The 16,021-nt window shown below is 35.2% G+C and overlaps 1 protein-coding gene across 2 annotated transcripts in view; it reads left to right on the top strand.

Annotated features, from left to right (window-relative positions):
- The window catches only part of SKIL (SKI like proto-oncogene), a 30,020-nt gene extending 18,307 nt beyond the window's left edge, over window positions 1-11,713 (top strand). For both annotated transcript variants that reach the window (XM_023260407.2, XM_023260406.2), the window contains exons 3-7: window positions 280-377; window positions 2,366-2,598; window positions 5,843-6,084; window positions 6,401-6,625; window positions 7,280-11,713. In XM_023260407.2, coding sequence (XP_023116175.1) covers window positions 280-377; window positions 2,366-2,598; window positions 5,843-6,084; window positions 6,401-6,625; window positions 7,280-7,438 — 957 coding nt within the window. In that variant the 3' untranslated portion in view covers window positions 7,439-11,713. The remainder of the gene's footprint in view (window positions 1-279; window positions 378-2,365; window positions 2,599-5,842; window positions 6,085-6,400; window positions 6,626-7,279) is intronic.
- The last annotated feature ends 4,308 nt before the right edge of the window (window positions 11,714-16,021 follow it).

The following is a 16,021-nucleotide window of genomic DNA, read 5'->3' as shown; positions in this document are numbered from 1 at the left end:
ATGAGCTGTGAGATCATGACCTGAGCTGAAGTCAGACGCTCAACCGACTGAGCCACCCAGGTGCCCCTGAAACTATTTTTGAAAGGATGGTTGATGTTGTTTTGAGTGACTAGATTTGGTACTTTAAGGACAGACTGCCTTGTTAGAAGATGACTCTTAAATAATGTAACTCTTACTAGGGTTCTCCGGAGACATCCTATGGCCCTATCTGGTTGACACATAAAATTAACCATCACATCTTCCTTCAATGAACTTTTTCCCTTCTACATTTTTCTACAGATAGATACATCATCAGGAATGGAATTACAGTCATGGTACCCTGTTATAAAGCAGGAAGGTGACCATGTTTCGCAGACACATTCATTTTTACACCCCAGGTGAGTGGGTATTGGCTTATTTGTTTGTTCGTTCGTTCATTCATTCATTCATTCATTCATCATTCCTTCAACATCTATATGTCAGGTACTGTTCTAGACTCTGCCAATTCATTATTTAGTTTTAGGCTTGTTAATAAATGAATTGTAAATTGTGTTGAATATTTGAGATGACCTTTTCTTGGTGTGTATGTTCTTTCTAGGAAATCATCATTTCCTTTTCACCCTGAAGTAAACACTGAAAATTTTCCTTTAAGGGGCGCCTGGGTGGCTCAGTCCGTTAAGCGGCCGACTTCAGCTCAGGTCATGATCTCGCGGTCCATGAGTTCGAGCCCCGCGTCAAGCTCTGTGCTGACAGCTCGGAGCCTGGATCCTGTTTCAGATTCTGTGTCTCCCTCTCTCTCTGACCCTCCCCTGTTCATGCTCTGTCTCTCTGTCTCAAAAATAAATAAACGTTAAAAAAAAAAAATTAAAAAAAAAAAAGAAAATTTTCCTTTAATTTCCTTCCTTTTAAGAGGTAAATCAACTCTTCAAGAGTTTGGTATGCAACTTTGATATTTTATAAGGAAATTTTTTGAAATTAAGTTTTCATAGTAACCATATCCCTCAAAATCCAGTGTTCACATTTTCAATAAAAATCCACCTTAGATTATAAACTTTTTATTTGTCGATTCCTAGATTTTTATTGCTGTAAATATATATCCCCCCCCCCCCCCCCCAAACACGGTGATGAAGAATCTCAGTCTTACTTACATTTGCACAGTTCCTACCATTCCTACTGTGTGGAAGTAACTCTTTGGATATTATTAAACCTGTCCGTTTTCTTAGCAGAATACTGAGTTTTCATCTGCAGAATTCATGTGATTGGTAAAGAGGAACAATATAGATTACTACGTAAAGAAAATCAGATGTAAGAAGAGATCATTAGCATTTAGGGAATGAAGTATTATGTCAGTTAAATGGTTGCATCTTTTGGCTAAAGGTTATGCAGATTATAGTTAATAGTATGGTACTTCAATATCTAGCTCCAGTTTGTTCCGTGGGTCTCTCAGGTAATCTGCAGAAAATTTTATGTGAGCTTTGAGCAAAATTGGTAGTCATGCCTTCAATCTTAGTTTTGTGCAACTTACTATTGAATTTTTATCAAATTAGGAAGTACTGAAGTATTTTAGGAAGATCACTCTGTGGGGTTTCAAACAAGTAGGACTTGTTGCCCAGTAGCAGTGTTCAGACTGCTATAGAAGACGGGCCCTGGGAGCTCCTGATTGGGCCTGTGGTGAATCTGGCTCTAGCCTATAGTGTGGAACTGAATCAGCCTCTCTATAACAGAGCAAGGATTCCTTGCTTTGGACGGGTGGCAGGCAAGAAAATGGTTCTCCAAGTAGTATATGGTCTGTTTTCTTTCTAGCATAAGCCTTACCTATTTAGGGCTATTAAATAGCTCTAAAAGTGCTTGATGCCTTTAATTCTCAGGTGGTTTTGAGGGAAGGAGATGAGACTAATTTTCTTTCCCTGTAGGTATCTCTCTGTGCTTAGAGATTACTTTTTGCAAAATAACGAAAATTACTCATAATTTTGCACTTACTGCCTAAAGTACTGAATTTTTTTTTTTTTAATTTTTTTTTTCAACGTTTATTTATTTTTGGGACAGAGACAGAGCATGAACGGGGGAGGGGCAGAGAGAGAGGGAGACACAGAATTGGAAACAGGCTCCAGGCTCTGAGCCATCAACCCAGAGCCCGATGCGGGGCTCGAACTCACAGACCGCGAGATCGTGACCTGGCTGAAGTCGGACGCTTAACCGACTGCGCCACCCAGGCGCCCCTAAAGTACTGAATTTTTAAGGAATTCTTTTCTGTGACCCTTATTTTCTGAGTTGTTATGTTGTCTGTTTCAGTGTAAAATTTTTTAATGATAGAAATAGATTTAATGTATTTTGCTTTTTTACCCAAGTGTAATATGTGTCTTATTTTGCCTTTCTCCATCTGTAGCTACTACTTATACATGTGTGATAAAGTGGTTGCACCAAATGTGTCGCTTACTTCTGCTGTATCCCAGTCTAAAGAGGTCACAAAGACAGAGACAAGTAGGACCGTACCAAGACCATCAGAGAAGCCTCATAGTAGTGGGAAACATCAAAAAGTGGTATCGTATCCAGATGTCTCACTGGAGGAACAGGAGAAAATGGATTTGAAAACAAGTAAAGAATTATGTAGCCGTGTAGGTAAGTATTCAGAAATTATTTTTTGAAATCAAATATCTAATTAATCTGTTTTTTCAGCACTTTCAAAGAAGATTTCTAGGTAAGAGAATGTTCCAGATAATTGAAGCTTTTATCTTGAAAAAAAATGTACCTTCAAAACTCTGAGTTTTTTTTAGCACGGTGATAGCTATCGTGGCTAAAGATACAGATATGTGGACTACATGGTTTCATACTGTGGGTGATTTTTGTATGACTTTTTTTTTTCCTTTCCTGCCTTTTTTTTTTTTTTCTGTCAGTTTTTTTTTTCAGAAAGTCCTTTTTAATTTGCTGTCAATGGAGAAACCATTTACTAATGCTAAGACTTAGTACGTAAGAGTAGTGAGGTGTAGGACTCAGGGAAACTTAGTCATGGGATAAGCAAGGAGTGAAAACTCATAGCTGTGAGTGAGAGCCAAGCAGATGGCATAAAAGCAGAATGCTGGCTGGACATCTTAAAAAAATAAAAGAGCTGCCTATTACAGTGGCTTTTAAAGTGCCGTGGACCAAACAAGACATATCTGTACAAATGCTGCTTCTTTTATCCTCTTTGTAGCAGCAGAGCTTTGCTTACAGCTTAGGCAAAGTGTGATAGTTGTTGCAGCTTTCCTGGAGTAGTTGAAGATTCTTGGGGTCAAGGGGGTTTCTATACTTTAATTTTGAGATTTTTAAAATTCAGCTTTCTTTGGATTTAAATATGGTAAATAATAACCGGTAACATACTAGTAAGTCTTATTTGCAGTATATCTCCCAAATTAATTCTAGTGACTTGTAAAAAATTGTTGGGATATAGTTCATGTACCATAAAATACACCTTTTTAAAGTGTACAGTTTTGTGACCTTCAGTAAATTCATAAAGTCGTTCATCAGTACACCTATTTAATTTCAGGACATTTTTCTCACCCCCAAAAGAAACCGTGTAATCCATTAGAAGTTACTCCTCATTTTCCTCTTTCTCCAGCCTCTATTTATTTTCTGTTTTTATAGATTTGCCTATTCTGGACATATCATATAAAAGAGATCATATATTATGTGACCTTTTATTGTCTGACTTCTCACTTTGCATAATATTTTCTCAGTCGTTGTAGGATATTTTAGTACTTGTTTTCTTTTTATGGTTTAATAATACTCTGTTGTATAGATAAATATACCACATTTGGCTTGTCCACTCATCAGTTGATGGACACTGAATTGTGTCCACCTTTTTTTTTTTTTTTTTTTTAAGTAGGCTCCATGCCCAACATGGGGTTTGAAGTCATGACCCTGAGATTAAGAGTCTCATGCTCTACTGAGTGAGCCTGCCAGGCACCCCAAATTGTGTTCACTTTTTGGCTATAATGAATAATGCTGCTGTCAACACTTAGGCACACATTTTAATGTAGACATGTTTTTTCATTTCTCTTGGGTATATATTTAGGAGTGAAATTACTGGATCATATTTAACATCTTGAGGGACTGCCAAACTGTTTTGCAAAGCAGCTATACCATTTTCCTTCTCACCAGCAGCTTATGAGGGTTCCAGTTTCTGCACATCTTTGTCAACACTTATTGTTGTCTTTTGATTATAGCCATCCTAGTTGTTGTAAAGTGGTATATCATGGTTTTGATTTGCAGTTCTCCAATGACTAATAATATTGAGTACCTTTCTATGTTTTATTGAATCTCTTCAGATCCTTTGCTTATTTTTACTTTGGATTATTTGTCTCTTTACTATTGACTTGTAAGTGTTCTTTATATATTCTGGATAGTAGACCCATATCAGATACATGATTTGCCATTCTATCAGTTGTCTTTCATTTTATTGTTGGTGTTTTTCGAAGCACAAAAGTTTTAAATTCTAATGAAGTCCAATTTATTTTGTCTTTGATTGCTTATGTAGATGTTATTCTCAGAAACCATTGCCAAATTCAAGATCACAAAGATGTGCATATAAAAGTTTTAGCTCTTACATTTAGGATTTTGTTCCATTTTGAGTTAATTTTTACATACAGTGTGAGGTTCAACCTCACTCTTTGTATATGAATGCAGTTGTTCCAACACTATTTGTTGAAAAGACTGTTCCCGGGGCGCCTGGGTGGCTCAGTCGGTTAAGCATCCGACTTCGGCTCAGGTCATGATCTCGTGGTCTGCGAGTTCGAGCCCCGCGTCAGGCTCTGTGCTGACAGCTCAGAGCCTGGATCCTGTTTCAGATTCTGTGTCTCCCTCTCTCTCTGACCCTCCCCTGTTCATGCTGTCTCTCCCTGTCGCAAAAATAAAATAAACATTCAAAAAAAATTTTGAAAAAAAAAAAAAAAAAGACTGTTCCCTCCTGACTCCGTTGTTTTGGTGCCCTTGTCAAATACCAGTGGCCCATGAAAGTATGGGTTTATTTCTGTATTCAGTGTTTATGCCAGTACAGAGTCTTGCTTTCTGTAGCTTTGTAGTAAGCTTTGAAATTGGGCATTGTGAGTCCTACACATTTGTTGTTTTTCAAGATTGTTTTGACTATTTTGGATTCCTTGCATTTTCATATGAGTTTCTGAATCAGCTTGTCAATTTTTGCCACAAGCCAGGTGAGATTTTGATAGGAATTGCATTGAAAAAGTAGATCCCCTTGGGGAGTATTACCATCTATCTTAGTCTGTTCAGGCTGCTGTAACAAAAATACCACAGACTGGGTGGCTTATACCACAAACATTTATTTTTCATACTTCTGGAGGCTGGGAAGTCCAAGATCAGGGCATCAGCAGATTTGGTGTCTGGCAGGGCCCTGCTTCCTGGTTCATAAATGTCTGTGTTCTGCTCAGATACATGATGGAAGTCCTCACATGATGGAAAAGGCAGGAGAGGTCTCTGGAGTCTCTTTTATAAAGGCATAGATTCCATCGTAGGTCTTATGACCTAATTATCTCCCAAAGCCCCCGCCTCCTATTACCATCATTGGGCATTAGTATTTCAACATACTGAATTTTGTGGTCACTGACATTTAGTTCATGGCCCCATCTTAACTGTAGTAAGTCTTCCAATGCATGAACATGGGGTGTCTTTTCATTTATTTAGGTCTTTAATTTCTTTCAATGATACTTTATTGTGTAGTTTTCATTGTAGAAGTCTTGCACTACTTTTCTTAAGTTTATTATTTTATTATTTTTATTTTATTTGTAAAGGAAATTTTTTTCATTTGTGGATTGTTCTAGTGACTTTTTAACAGTGATGCTCATTTTTTGTTACCTCATTTTTCCTCTCAAAGATCCATCAGTCTCAAATAATTCGACAAGTAAAAAGAAACCCGAGTCTACCACTTGCAATTTCATCAGAGACACAAGCAAGACAGGAACTGACCGTGATATTGTAGCTTCATCGCCACTTCTTGTCAAAGATATCATTTGTGAGGATGATAAGGGAAAAATCATGGAAGAAGTAATGAGAACTTACGTAAAACAACAGGAAAAACTGAACTCAATTTTGCAGAAGAAGCAACAACTTCAGATGGTAAAATCTAAATGATAGTCTATTGTGAAAACAGGCTTTTGCATATCTTTAAGAAACAAGAGATTGTAAATGTGTTTAAGATTGTTTAGAGTTTTATTACTCATAAGCAATTTTCTTTTAAATTTTTAGAGATGTTTTCTTTTTTTTTTTTTAAATTTTTTTTTCTTTAGAGATGTTTTCAAGATAATTACTTCTATATGAAACTGATACGACAGCTGAATATTAGATGTTTTCTGACCTATTTTTTTTTCTGCATTGAAATTTTTAACATGATGGAAATAAAATAAAAATTGTATTGTAATTCTTCATATTACAGGAAGTTGAAATGTTGAGTAGTTCAAAAGCTATGAAGGAACTCACTGAAGAGCAGCAGAATTTACAGAAAGAGCTTGAATCTTTACAGAATGAACATGCTCAAAGAATGGAAGAATTTTATATTGAACAGAAAGACTTAGAGAAAAAATTAGAGCAGGTAATGAAGCAAAAATGTACCTGTGATTCAAATTTAGAAAAAGACAAAGAGGCTGAATATGCAGCACAGGTAAGAATTACTCAGTTTGTATAATGTTGCCCTTTCAGTGTGGAAATTGAGGTTGTTACCTTCTCTATTAAAGAAGTTACTTTTTATCAAGCTCATTTCATTGGGCAAGATTTAAAAATAGATAATTCTGTTAAACACAAGTTTAAGCTGTATCATCCAAGATGATTTTTCTATTTTGATTGCTTTATTAAACTTTCATTAGGTTTCTGTAGTTGCCCAAAATGCTACTCACTAGCTTTTGAGTAGCAAATGTTACATTATCTTAATATAGAATATGGGCTTTCACATCAACAAATTAACAGACATGAACTGTTGCCCACTATGTTCAGAAGCTCTCGAGCAAAAATGAATAGTAGCTCACTGGGGAAGGTGATCAAATAACCCTTACCATGAGCAGGCTGTGTGAGAGGTATATCAAAGTGTAGGGCATAATGAAAGTGCTCTAGGTGTTATGTTAGTTCTCTTCCCTTTGTTTTTCTTTCAATTCAATGCTATGTCAGAGTCAGACGAATAGTATTAATCAAGAGATTGTAATATGCACGAAGTAGTTCATTTTGTAAAAAGTAATTTGAAAGCAGGTCTTTGCCATGATCTGAGGACTAAATGGAAAAACAAAACTGAATGAAAACTGACACAGTCTTTTAAATCCCACAGTTGGCAGAACTGAGACAGAGATTGGACCACGCCGAGGCTGATAGGCAAGAACTCCAAGATGAACTCAGACAGGAACGGGAGGCAAGACAGAAGTTAGAGATGATGATAAAAGAGCTGAAGCTGCAGATTTTGAAATCATCTAAGACTGCTAAAGAATAGAAACCTTTAAAGAGATACGTCTGTGTTTCCCAACAGGGTTTATTTTTGTTCTTTCTGTGTGTGCTTTGATTATTGAATTCTGAATAACTTGTCTGCATGAAGATAACTAGGCATTCTGTCCATTTGTAGATCAGAGAAAGTGAAGAGATTATATATTAGTACATAAATTTTTACATTTTCCAAATGAATGAAAATGTGTGTTTCTTTGTACTTTTTTTTCAATTGGCTTAGTGACAGTAGTACATGGTTTCAACTGTTAGATAATCTGCCTAGATTCTGTTGCAAATTTAGCAGTTGTACACTTTTTAAAAGCCGCATTGTGTGATGGATAGTTGTGGTCAGTTTTGTTATCCATATTTCACACTCAATTTTACATACATTAGTGACTTCATATTTCAAATATATAGAGCTATTGAAGGAGTTGAATCTCCATTTTTTCATTAACACAATCTCCTTTCTAAATTGATAACAGTTTTACTCATTATTATATATAAAATTTGCTTTTATTTGGTTCATATTAATGAATTTCCACCAGTTCTTTTCTTTTTAATGTCTCCTAAGAGACATTTTGTCAAAAGAGGAATTTCATTGATGGGGTTATAGCACACCCCATAGGCATAATGAGGAAGGATAACATACTTTGTTATACGCTGCTGTTAAAACACAAGAAGTGGTTGTAATTTGTTTTTTGGTTAAATGTGGTTGTATTTAGAATTTTTTTATGTAGCAACTTTAGAAGAGGGAATAAAATGTAATAATTTTTGAACTTTTGTTTATGTTGTTAATAGAGGTGTGAAAATATTAATGTTCTTGAGAAAAACTGATACCATTGATGTATATCAGTTTGTATACAATCCATAATCCTCCTGTACAGTTTTTATATGTAGTTATGGGTCTTACTGAAATTTATATAATAGATTTGTTTTCCTTAATGGGTTCATTTTTCCTTAAATTGTAAAATATTAAATACCTTGAAGGTTATTTTAGATTTTTGTATGTTTAAATGTTAAGTCTTATCAATATTTGCACGAATGGACCATTTTCAATTACTACTTAATATCAAAATCAGGAATTTACAGTCACCTGATAGTGTATGAGAGGTTAATATAGGGAAGTTTAGTTACCTGCTACTAAAAGGTTTTTAGATAATTTTTAGAAGACAAAGAAATTCCATAGTTTGGGGGGAGGACAAATCTTCTGCACTTTTTTTTTGCACAGAAAAGTCTGTCATTCTTTAATGGCAAATTTCATATTCTTTAACTCTTGGCTTAAAAAATACTAGGTAAAGTTCTTAGTATGCATTTTTTAAAGGAAGTTTCCTGAAGTTACCATTTACTGATATTATTATTCCAGTAATTTTATGTTTATGTTCTCATGTAGGGTACTGTATGAAATTACTTGAGAGCTAAATTTATTTTTGAAATAAATCAGCTAGAGTTAAGGTTATATACTATTCCCAGCATAGACGATAGATGCTCTACTGGTATAGAACTTCAAAAATCAGTAGGTTATCATTCAGCCAGTTATTTTCGTATTTTGCTTAATGGTACTTACATATCCTAAAGGAATTTTTGTACTTCTCAAAGTATAGTTTCTTTACAAGAGTGTGATCTAAATGTGTATTTTCTATTTTCCATTTAATTTTACTATATTAACCCTGCAATTTAATTTGTTGATTCTTGGAGTCTCTTCAAGGAGGAACAAATGTTAAAATGACATACAGGAGCAAATGTTAAAAATGATATAATCTCCTAATACCTTTTTTTTGGATCTGGAGAAAGAAAAAATCATGAAGACATTTTATGATAAAGTTCATTTCAGTTGTGTCACAGTAAGCTTTTTGGGAGATAAACTCAAGCCTTATAATTTCATTTTTCTAATTTATTAAAAAATCTTTGTGCTTGTGTTACATAGTAAATGACAAGCTTACTTAAGTTTCAGCCCAAAAGTTCTAAAACAAATTGCGATTTGAAATATTTTATTTTAAAATTCTAAGCAGTGCTTAAACACCTTTAAATTATCATAAACTCTTGATGTTGAATTGACTAAAGAAATATTTTTTCTAGTCCTTTGTGTAAGGAAAATTTGCCACATGAAATTGTATAGTCTTCATTTTCCGGAAGATACATTGATGTGCCATAGGTTTATGTCTGTCTTCCTTGAAAATATAGCTTTTTAGTCAATTGTAAATATTATGCCTATTCTAGTTAAAAGTAATTTTAAGTTAAACTGCACCACATAGCTTGAAAATAGATTTTGTAATACTTTAAAAGTGGCCTCTGCTGAAATAACCTTATCCATATAAACTTATTCTTCTATACTTTGCATGCTCATTTTGTGTGTTGGTTGCTAGCTTAAAGTTTGTTTTGGTGTTAGTTTTTGTGTGCCAATTCATTAGACAAGCAGATTTTGCCTCAGACTTTGTAATATTATTCTTTTTAGGAAAAATATAAAAATATTTACTTTAAAAAGCTGCATTAAAGAACGGCCTAGCAAAAGTGCTAGAGCATCTTAAGGAAAAAAAGATAGAATATTAGCTTACTGGGTGATGGGTGATGTTTAATTTGGGTGATGATAGTTTCTATTCTTTAAATGTTACGAGTAAAAGGTACCAAATCTATAAAGGTAGTAAATGTAAAACCTGCTGTCATTGAGGAAGCTCTAAACCACCCTGATTTCACAAATGCAACTTGTAACACTATCAAAAGATTTGACCAACCACATAAGTTTGGCTTGTGCTTTAGTTCTGTAAAGCATATTGTTTTGCTTGAATTTCTGTGTCCATGAGAGTCGGGATGTTTTATGCTTCTTGAACTAATTTTATAACATATTTAATATATTACCAGTTGAGATATAAAATCATTTGTACATATTGAATTAAAAACCAGTTGCTAAAGTAGGTGAAATAGATTGAGAACAATGATATTCGCAGGTTATCCATATGTTTCAGAAGTCGTGACCGAACAACCAATTTCTTTGCACATCTATGACTTCTGTTTGAAGGAAAGTAGAATGGTAAGGAAACTCGAGTAATATGAAGTGCGTTCAAGATATTTCCCTAAAGTTAGTTGTAAAGCTGATGCTGAAGGTTTTTTATCAGCTTCTAATGTTTTCTTCTCAATGACTTCTGTTTTGATTGCATAGGGGAAAATCCACATTTTCATTTGCTCTTACGCATTTAATCTGCACGACAGGACATTAAAAGTCAATATAATGAAAAGTTGTGCTCATACTGTACATCTATTTCTGTGCTTAGAACTACTTGTTAATTTTTATTGAAGCTGTCAGCAATAAGAGACACATTACTGCTGTATTATACGTTGTGGGATTGAATAAACAGCTTAAATTTTTTTTTCTATTGTAGGATACTGAAGCATTTCCATTACTGGAAGAAGTTTGTATGGGTATTCTGTATTGCGTCTTTTTAAAAGGACAGTTTTTTTTTTTCTTTTTTTAAATTTTTTTGTAAAATCTTTCCATTTTAGATGGCTTCTAAGCTGCATAATGCAACCTGGAGCCTTTTTCTTTAGTAATAGACTTAAATGTCTTATATAGCGCTACTGTTTTTGAATTAGAAAATGATCAAATGTAAAAACTGAAATTTAAAAATTAAGCCCAGAAAACAAAATAGTGTATTTAGTTGAATGTAAAAGAAATTTGTAAGATTTTTTCTTCAATATAGATACCTCACTTGAAAATAAAGCACAGCATACTTAAAGTAGTTCTAGTAAAAACGTCCTGCTAAAAGAATTGCTTAATCTAGGACAACTTTGGGGGGAGTTATAGTTTGGGAAACATAAAATACACTTGCTTTTAACCATCCTGTTAGAAGTATTTGCTTATCCTGATGATTTTAAGCCAACACAGTAGTCTTAAATTATTTCTGAATTTCTAACCTGTGAAAGCAGTAAATGAAATACCTGTTCTGCAACTATTGAAACAAGTTGTTGACTATACTATTATTCAATTTAAAATTTTGCCAATGATGTACAGTTTTATGGTTAAAATTGCTGTGGTTGGTTGCATCACATGACACAAAACTGTCCTCTACCTCACGTGAAATAAATATTTTATATGGTTTTACTATAAAACAAGACTCATCTATCTGGTCACTTAGTTTACAAATTTTGAATTATATTTATTGAAACATGACATACTGTGCTCTCAGCTTATACCTCAATCGTATTTTGTGCTGTTTTCCATTTTCATGCCTTGTAAATAACTTGTATAGATTGTGGATTAAATTCTGAATAAAAACTTTTAATGCCAATGAAACTGATTCAAGCTGTCTTAATATCCTGTGTGAACTCAACTTTCTTGTCTCTTAAGATTGACATATTCTCCTTTTGTCCTTTAAAGTTTATTATTCGTGACACACTAAATGATTAACTTGAGAAATATTTTTAAGATTATAAATTAAGACATTTAAAAAAATTTAACGTTTATTTTTGAGAGAGAAAGAGAGGGGGAGGGGCAGAGGGAGACAGAGACAAAATCCGAAGCAGGCTCTAGGCTCTGAGCTGTCAGCACAGAATCCGACATGGGGCCTGAACTCCTGAGCAGTGAGATGGTGAGATAGTTACCTGAGCCAAAGTCGGATGCTTAGCTGACATGAACCACCCAGGTGCCCCTAAAATAAGACGTTTTATGCAATATTTCAGGTGCAGAACACACCAGCATTTGCGATGATTTTCTTTCATGATGTATTCTTGTTTTCACATCTTTCCCTTATTCCTCTATCCCCACCTCTGGTATTAGTGGTTTATGACAGCATAACAAATTACTCCCAAATTTAGCTGCTGGAAATAACATTTCACACAGTATCTGAAAATCAGAAATGCAAAGGCAGGTTAGCAGGGTGTGATGGTTCAGGACCTCGTAGTAGTGTGCAGTTACTATGTTACCTGGGGCTGAAGTCATTTGGGAGCTTGACAGCTGGAGGATCTGCTTGCAAGTTTATTCATATGGTTATTGGCAGCTGTTCAGTTCCCTACTGTATGGACCTGTCCATGGAGCTCTGTACAGCGTGGTAGATGGCTTCCCACAAATGAATGATCCAAAGGAGAGTAAGAATGATGCCAGTTTCTTTCGTTGCTTAGACTAAGTGAGTCCCAAGTCCAGCCCATATGCGATTGGAGAAGATTACAGAAGGGTATGGAATACCAGGAGGCAGGGATTACTGAGGACCATTCTAGAGTCTGATTACCATAACTTCCCAAGTTTTTTGTGGCAAAATACACATAACGTAAAAGTTAACATTTTGACTATTTTTAAGAGTGTAATTCAGTGGCAATGGGTACGTTCACAATGTTCGACTATCACCACTATATTCAGACTTTTTCATTATCCCAAACAGAAACTATGTACCTATTAAACAGTAATTTCCCCCTATGTTTTCTTCTAAGATTTATATTGTTTTAGCTTTTCCATTTAGGTCTTTGATCCACATTATGTTACTTTTGTATCTGATGTCAGGTAAGAGTCCAATTTTATTCTTTTGCATATGGGTATCCAGTTCACAGCATCATTTATTGAAAACTGTCCTTCCTGTTGAATGGTTTTGACACCTTTGTCCAAAATCATTGACCATATGTGTGAAGTTTTATTTCTGGGCTCTCTGTTTTATTCCACTGGTCTATGTATCTGTCCTTATACCAGTATCACACTCTTTTGGTTACTGTAGCTTTGTAGTAAGTTTTGAAATGAGGAAGTGAGTCTTCCAAATTTGTTCTTTTTCAAGATTGTTTTGCCTATTTTGGGTCCCTTGATATTCCATGTGAATTTAGGGTGGGTTCTTCTATTTTTACAAAAAACACCATTGAAATTTTGTTAGGCATTTCACTGAATCTGGATCACTTTAGATGGTATTGTCATCTTAATGATATTAGGTCTTCCAGTCTATGACCATGGGATATCTTTGCATTTATTTAGGTCTTTAATTTCTTTCAGCAATGTTTTATAGTTTTCAATGTACAACATTTCCCCCTCAGATTTATTCTTACATATTTTGTTCTTTTCGATGCATTGTAAATGGGATTTTATTAATTTCCATTAAGATTGTTCATTGCTAGTTTGTAGAAAATGCAATTAGTGTTTGTGTATTAATTTTGTATCCTGGAACTTTGCTGAATTTGTTTATTAGGTGTAACAATTTTATCATGTGTGGAATTTTTAACATGTAAGATCGAATCATCTGCAAACAAATAATTTTACTTCTTCCTTTTTAATTTGGATGCTTTTTATTCATTTTTCTTGCCCAATTATTCCAGCTAGAACCTCCAATACTATATTGGATAGAAGTGGTGAAAGCAGGCATCTTTGTTTAGTTCTTGATCTTGGAGGGAAAGCTTTTAGTCTTTCATCATTGTGTGTAATGTCAGCTGTGGATTTTTTTTTTTCAACGTTTATTTATTTTTGGGACAGAGAGAGACAGAACATGAACCGGGGAGGGGCAGAGAGAGAGGGAGACACAGAATCGGAAACAGGCTCCAGGCTCCGAGCCATCAGCCCAGAGCCTGACGCGGGGCTCGAACTCATGGACCGCGAGATCGTGACCTGGCTGAAGTCGGACGCTTAACCGACTGCGCCACCCAGGCGCCCCAGCTGTGGATTTTTCATATACGGCCTACTTATGTTGAAAAAATTCCATCTATATCTAGCTTATTGAGTGTTTTTATCATAGAAAGGTGTTGAATTTTGTCAAATACTTTTTCTGCAACACTTAAGATGATCATGTGTTTTTTTTCCCCTTCTGTTTTTGTGATGTGTTACATTGCTTGGTTTTCATAAGGTGAACTAGCTTTTGCATTCCAAGAATAAATTCCATTGCTCATGGTGAATAATCCGTTTAATATGCTGTTATTTAGTTAAATGAAATATATTTGACATACAATGTGTAAATTTAAGGTGTACACTATGTTAATTTGATACATTTATTTAGTTTTTAATATGTTGAATTTAGCATTTTGTTGAGGGCTTTTGCATCAATACTCATAAAAGATATTGGTCTGTAGGTTTTGTTTGTTTTCTGTAGTGTCATTGGTCCTAGTATTGGGATAATCCTAGCCTCACAGAATGACTTAGGAAGTGTTCTCTGTGCTTTGATTTTTTTTTTTCTTAAGATTCATTTTATTTTTATTTATTTTTTTAAGAGAAAGGGAAAGAGTGAAAGTGCAAGAACATGGAGGAGGGCCAGAGGGAGAAAGAATCTTTAAAAAATTTTTTTGAAGTTTATTTATTCTGAGAGAGAGAGAGAGAGAGAGAGAGAGAGAATGCACGGGAGAAGGGCAGAGAGAGAGGGAGAGAGACAGACGGAGAGAGAGAATCCCAAGCAGGCTCCGCACTGTCAGTGTAGGGCTGGATGCAGGGCTTGAATTTACGAACGCTGAGATCATGACCTGAGCCAAAATCAAGACTCTGACGCTTAACTGACTGAGCCACTCACGTGCCTCAAGAATCTTTCTTAAAAAATGTTTGTTTGTTTATTGTTTATTTATTTTGAGAGAGAGCACGAGCTGGGGAAGGGCAGAGAGAGAAGAGTGAGGATCCCAAGCAGGCTCTGCATTGCCTGTGCAGAGCCCAATGTGGGGCTCAAATCCACAAACCCTGATATCATGACCTGAGCCCAAATCAAGAGTGGGACATTTAACTGACTGAGTCACCCAGGCACCCCTGTGCTTTGATTTTTTGGAAGAGTTTGAGAAACACTGGTGTTAGTTCTTTCTTCAGTGTTTTGTAGAACTCCCCACTGAAGCCATCTGGTTCTGCACTTTTCTTTGTTGGGAGTTTTTTTTTGTTTTTTTTCGTTTTTTTTTTTTAATATAATTTATTGTCAAATTGGCTTACATACAACACCCAGTGCTCATCCCAACAAGCAACCTCCTCAGTGTCCATCATCCACTTTCCCCTCTCCCCCACCCCCCATCAACCCTCAGTTTGTTCTCCATATTTAAGAGTTTGCCTCCCTCCCTCTCTGTTTGTAACTATTTCCCCCCCTCCCCTTCCCCATGGTCTTCTGTTAAGTTTCTCAAGATCCACATATGAGTGAAAACATATGATACCTGTTTTTCTCTGACTGACTTATTTCACTTAGCATAATACCCTCCAGTTCCATCCACATTGCTTCAAATGGCCAGATTTCATTCTTTCTCATTGCCAAGTAGTATTCCATTGTATATATAAACCACATCTTCTTTATCCATTCATCAGTTGATGGACATTTGGGCTTTTTCCATAATTTGGCTATTGTTGAAAGCCCTGCTATAAACATTGGGGTACATGTGCCCCTATGAATCAGCATTCCTGTATCCCTGGGGTAAATTCCTAGCAGTGCTATTGCTGGGTCTTAGGGTAGTCCTATTTTAAATTTTTTGAGGGACCTCCACACTGTTTTCCAGAGAGGCTGCACCACTTTGCATTGTTGGGAGGTTTTTGATTAGTGATTTAATCTTACTAGTTACAGGTTTATTCAAATTTTTTATTTCTTCATGAGTTATTTTTGGTGGATGGCGTGTTTGTAGGAATTTGTCCATTTCATCCAGGTTATCTTTTTTGATGGCACATAATTGTTGATACTACTCTCTT

The sequence above is a fragment of the Felis catus genome, chromosome C2 (genome assembly GCF_018350175.1).
Source record: "Felis catus isolate Fca126 chromosome C2, F.catus_Fca126_mat1.0, whole genome shotgun sequence".
NCBI lineage: Eukaryota > Metazoa > Chordata > Mammalia > Carnivora > Felidae > Felis > Felis catus.
This window is presented reverse-complemented; position numbering and strand designations above follow the sequence as displayed.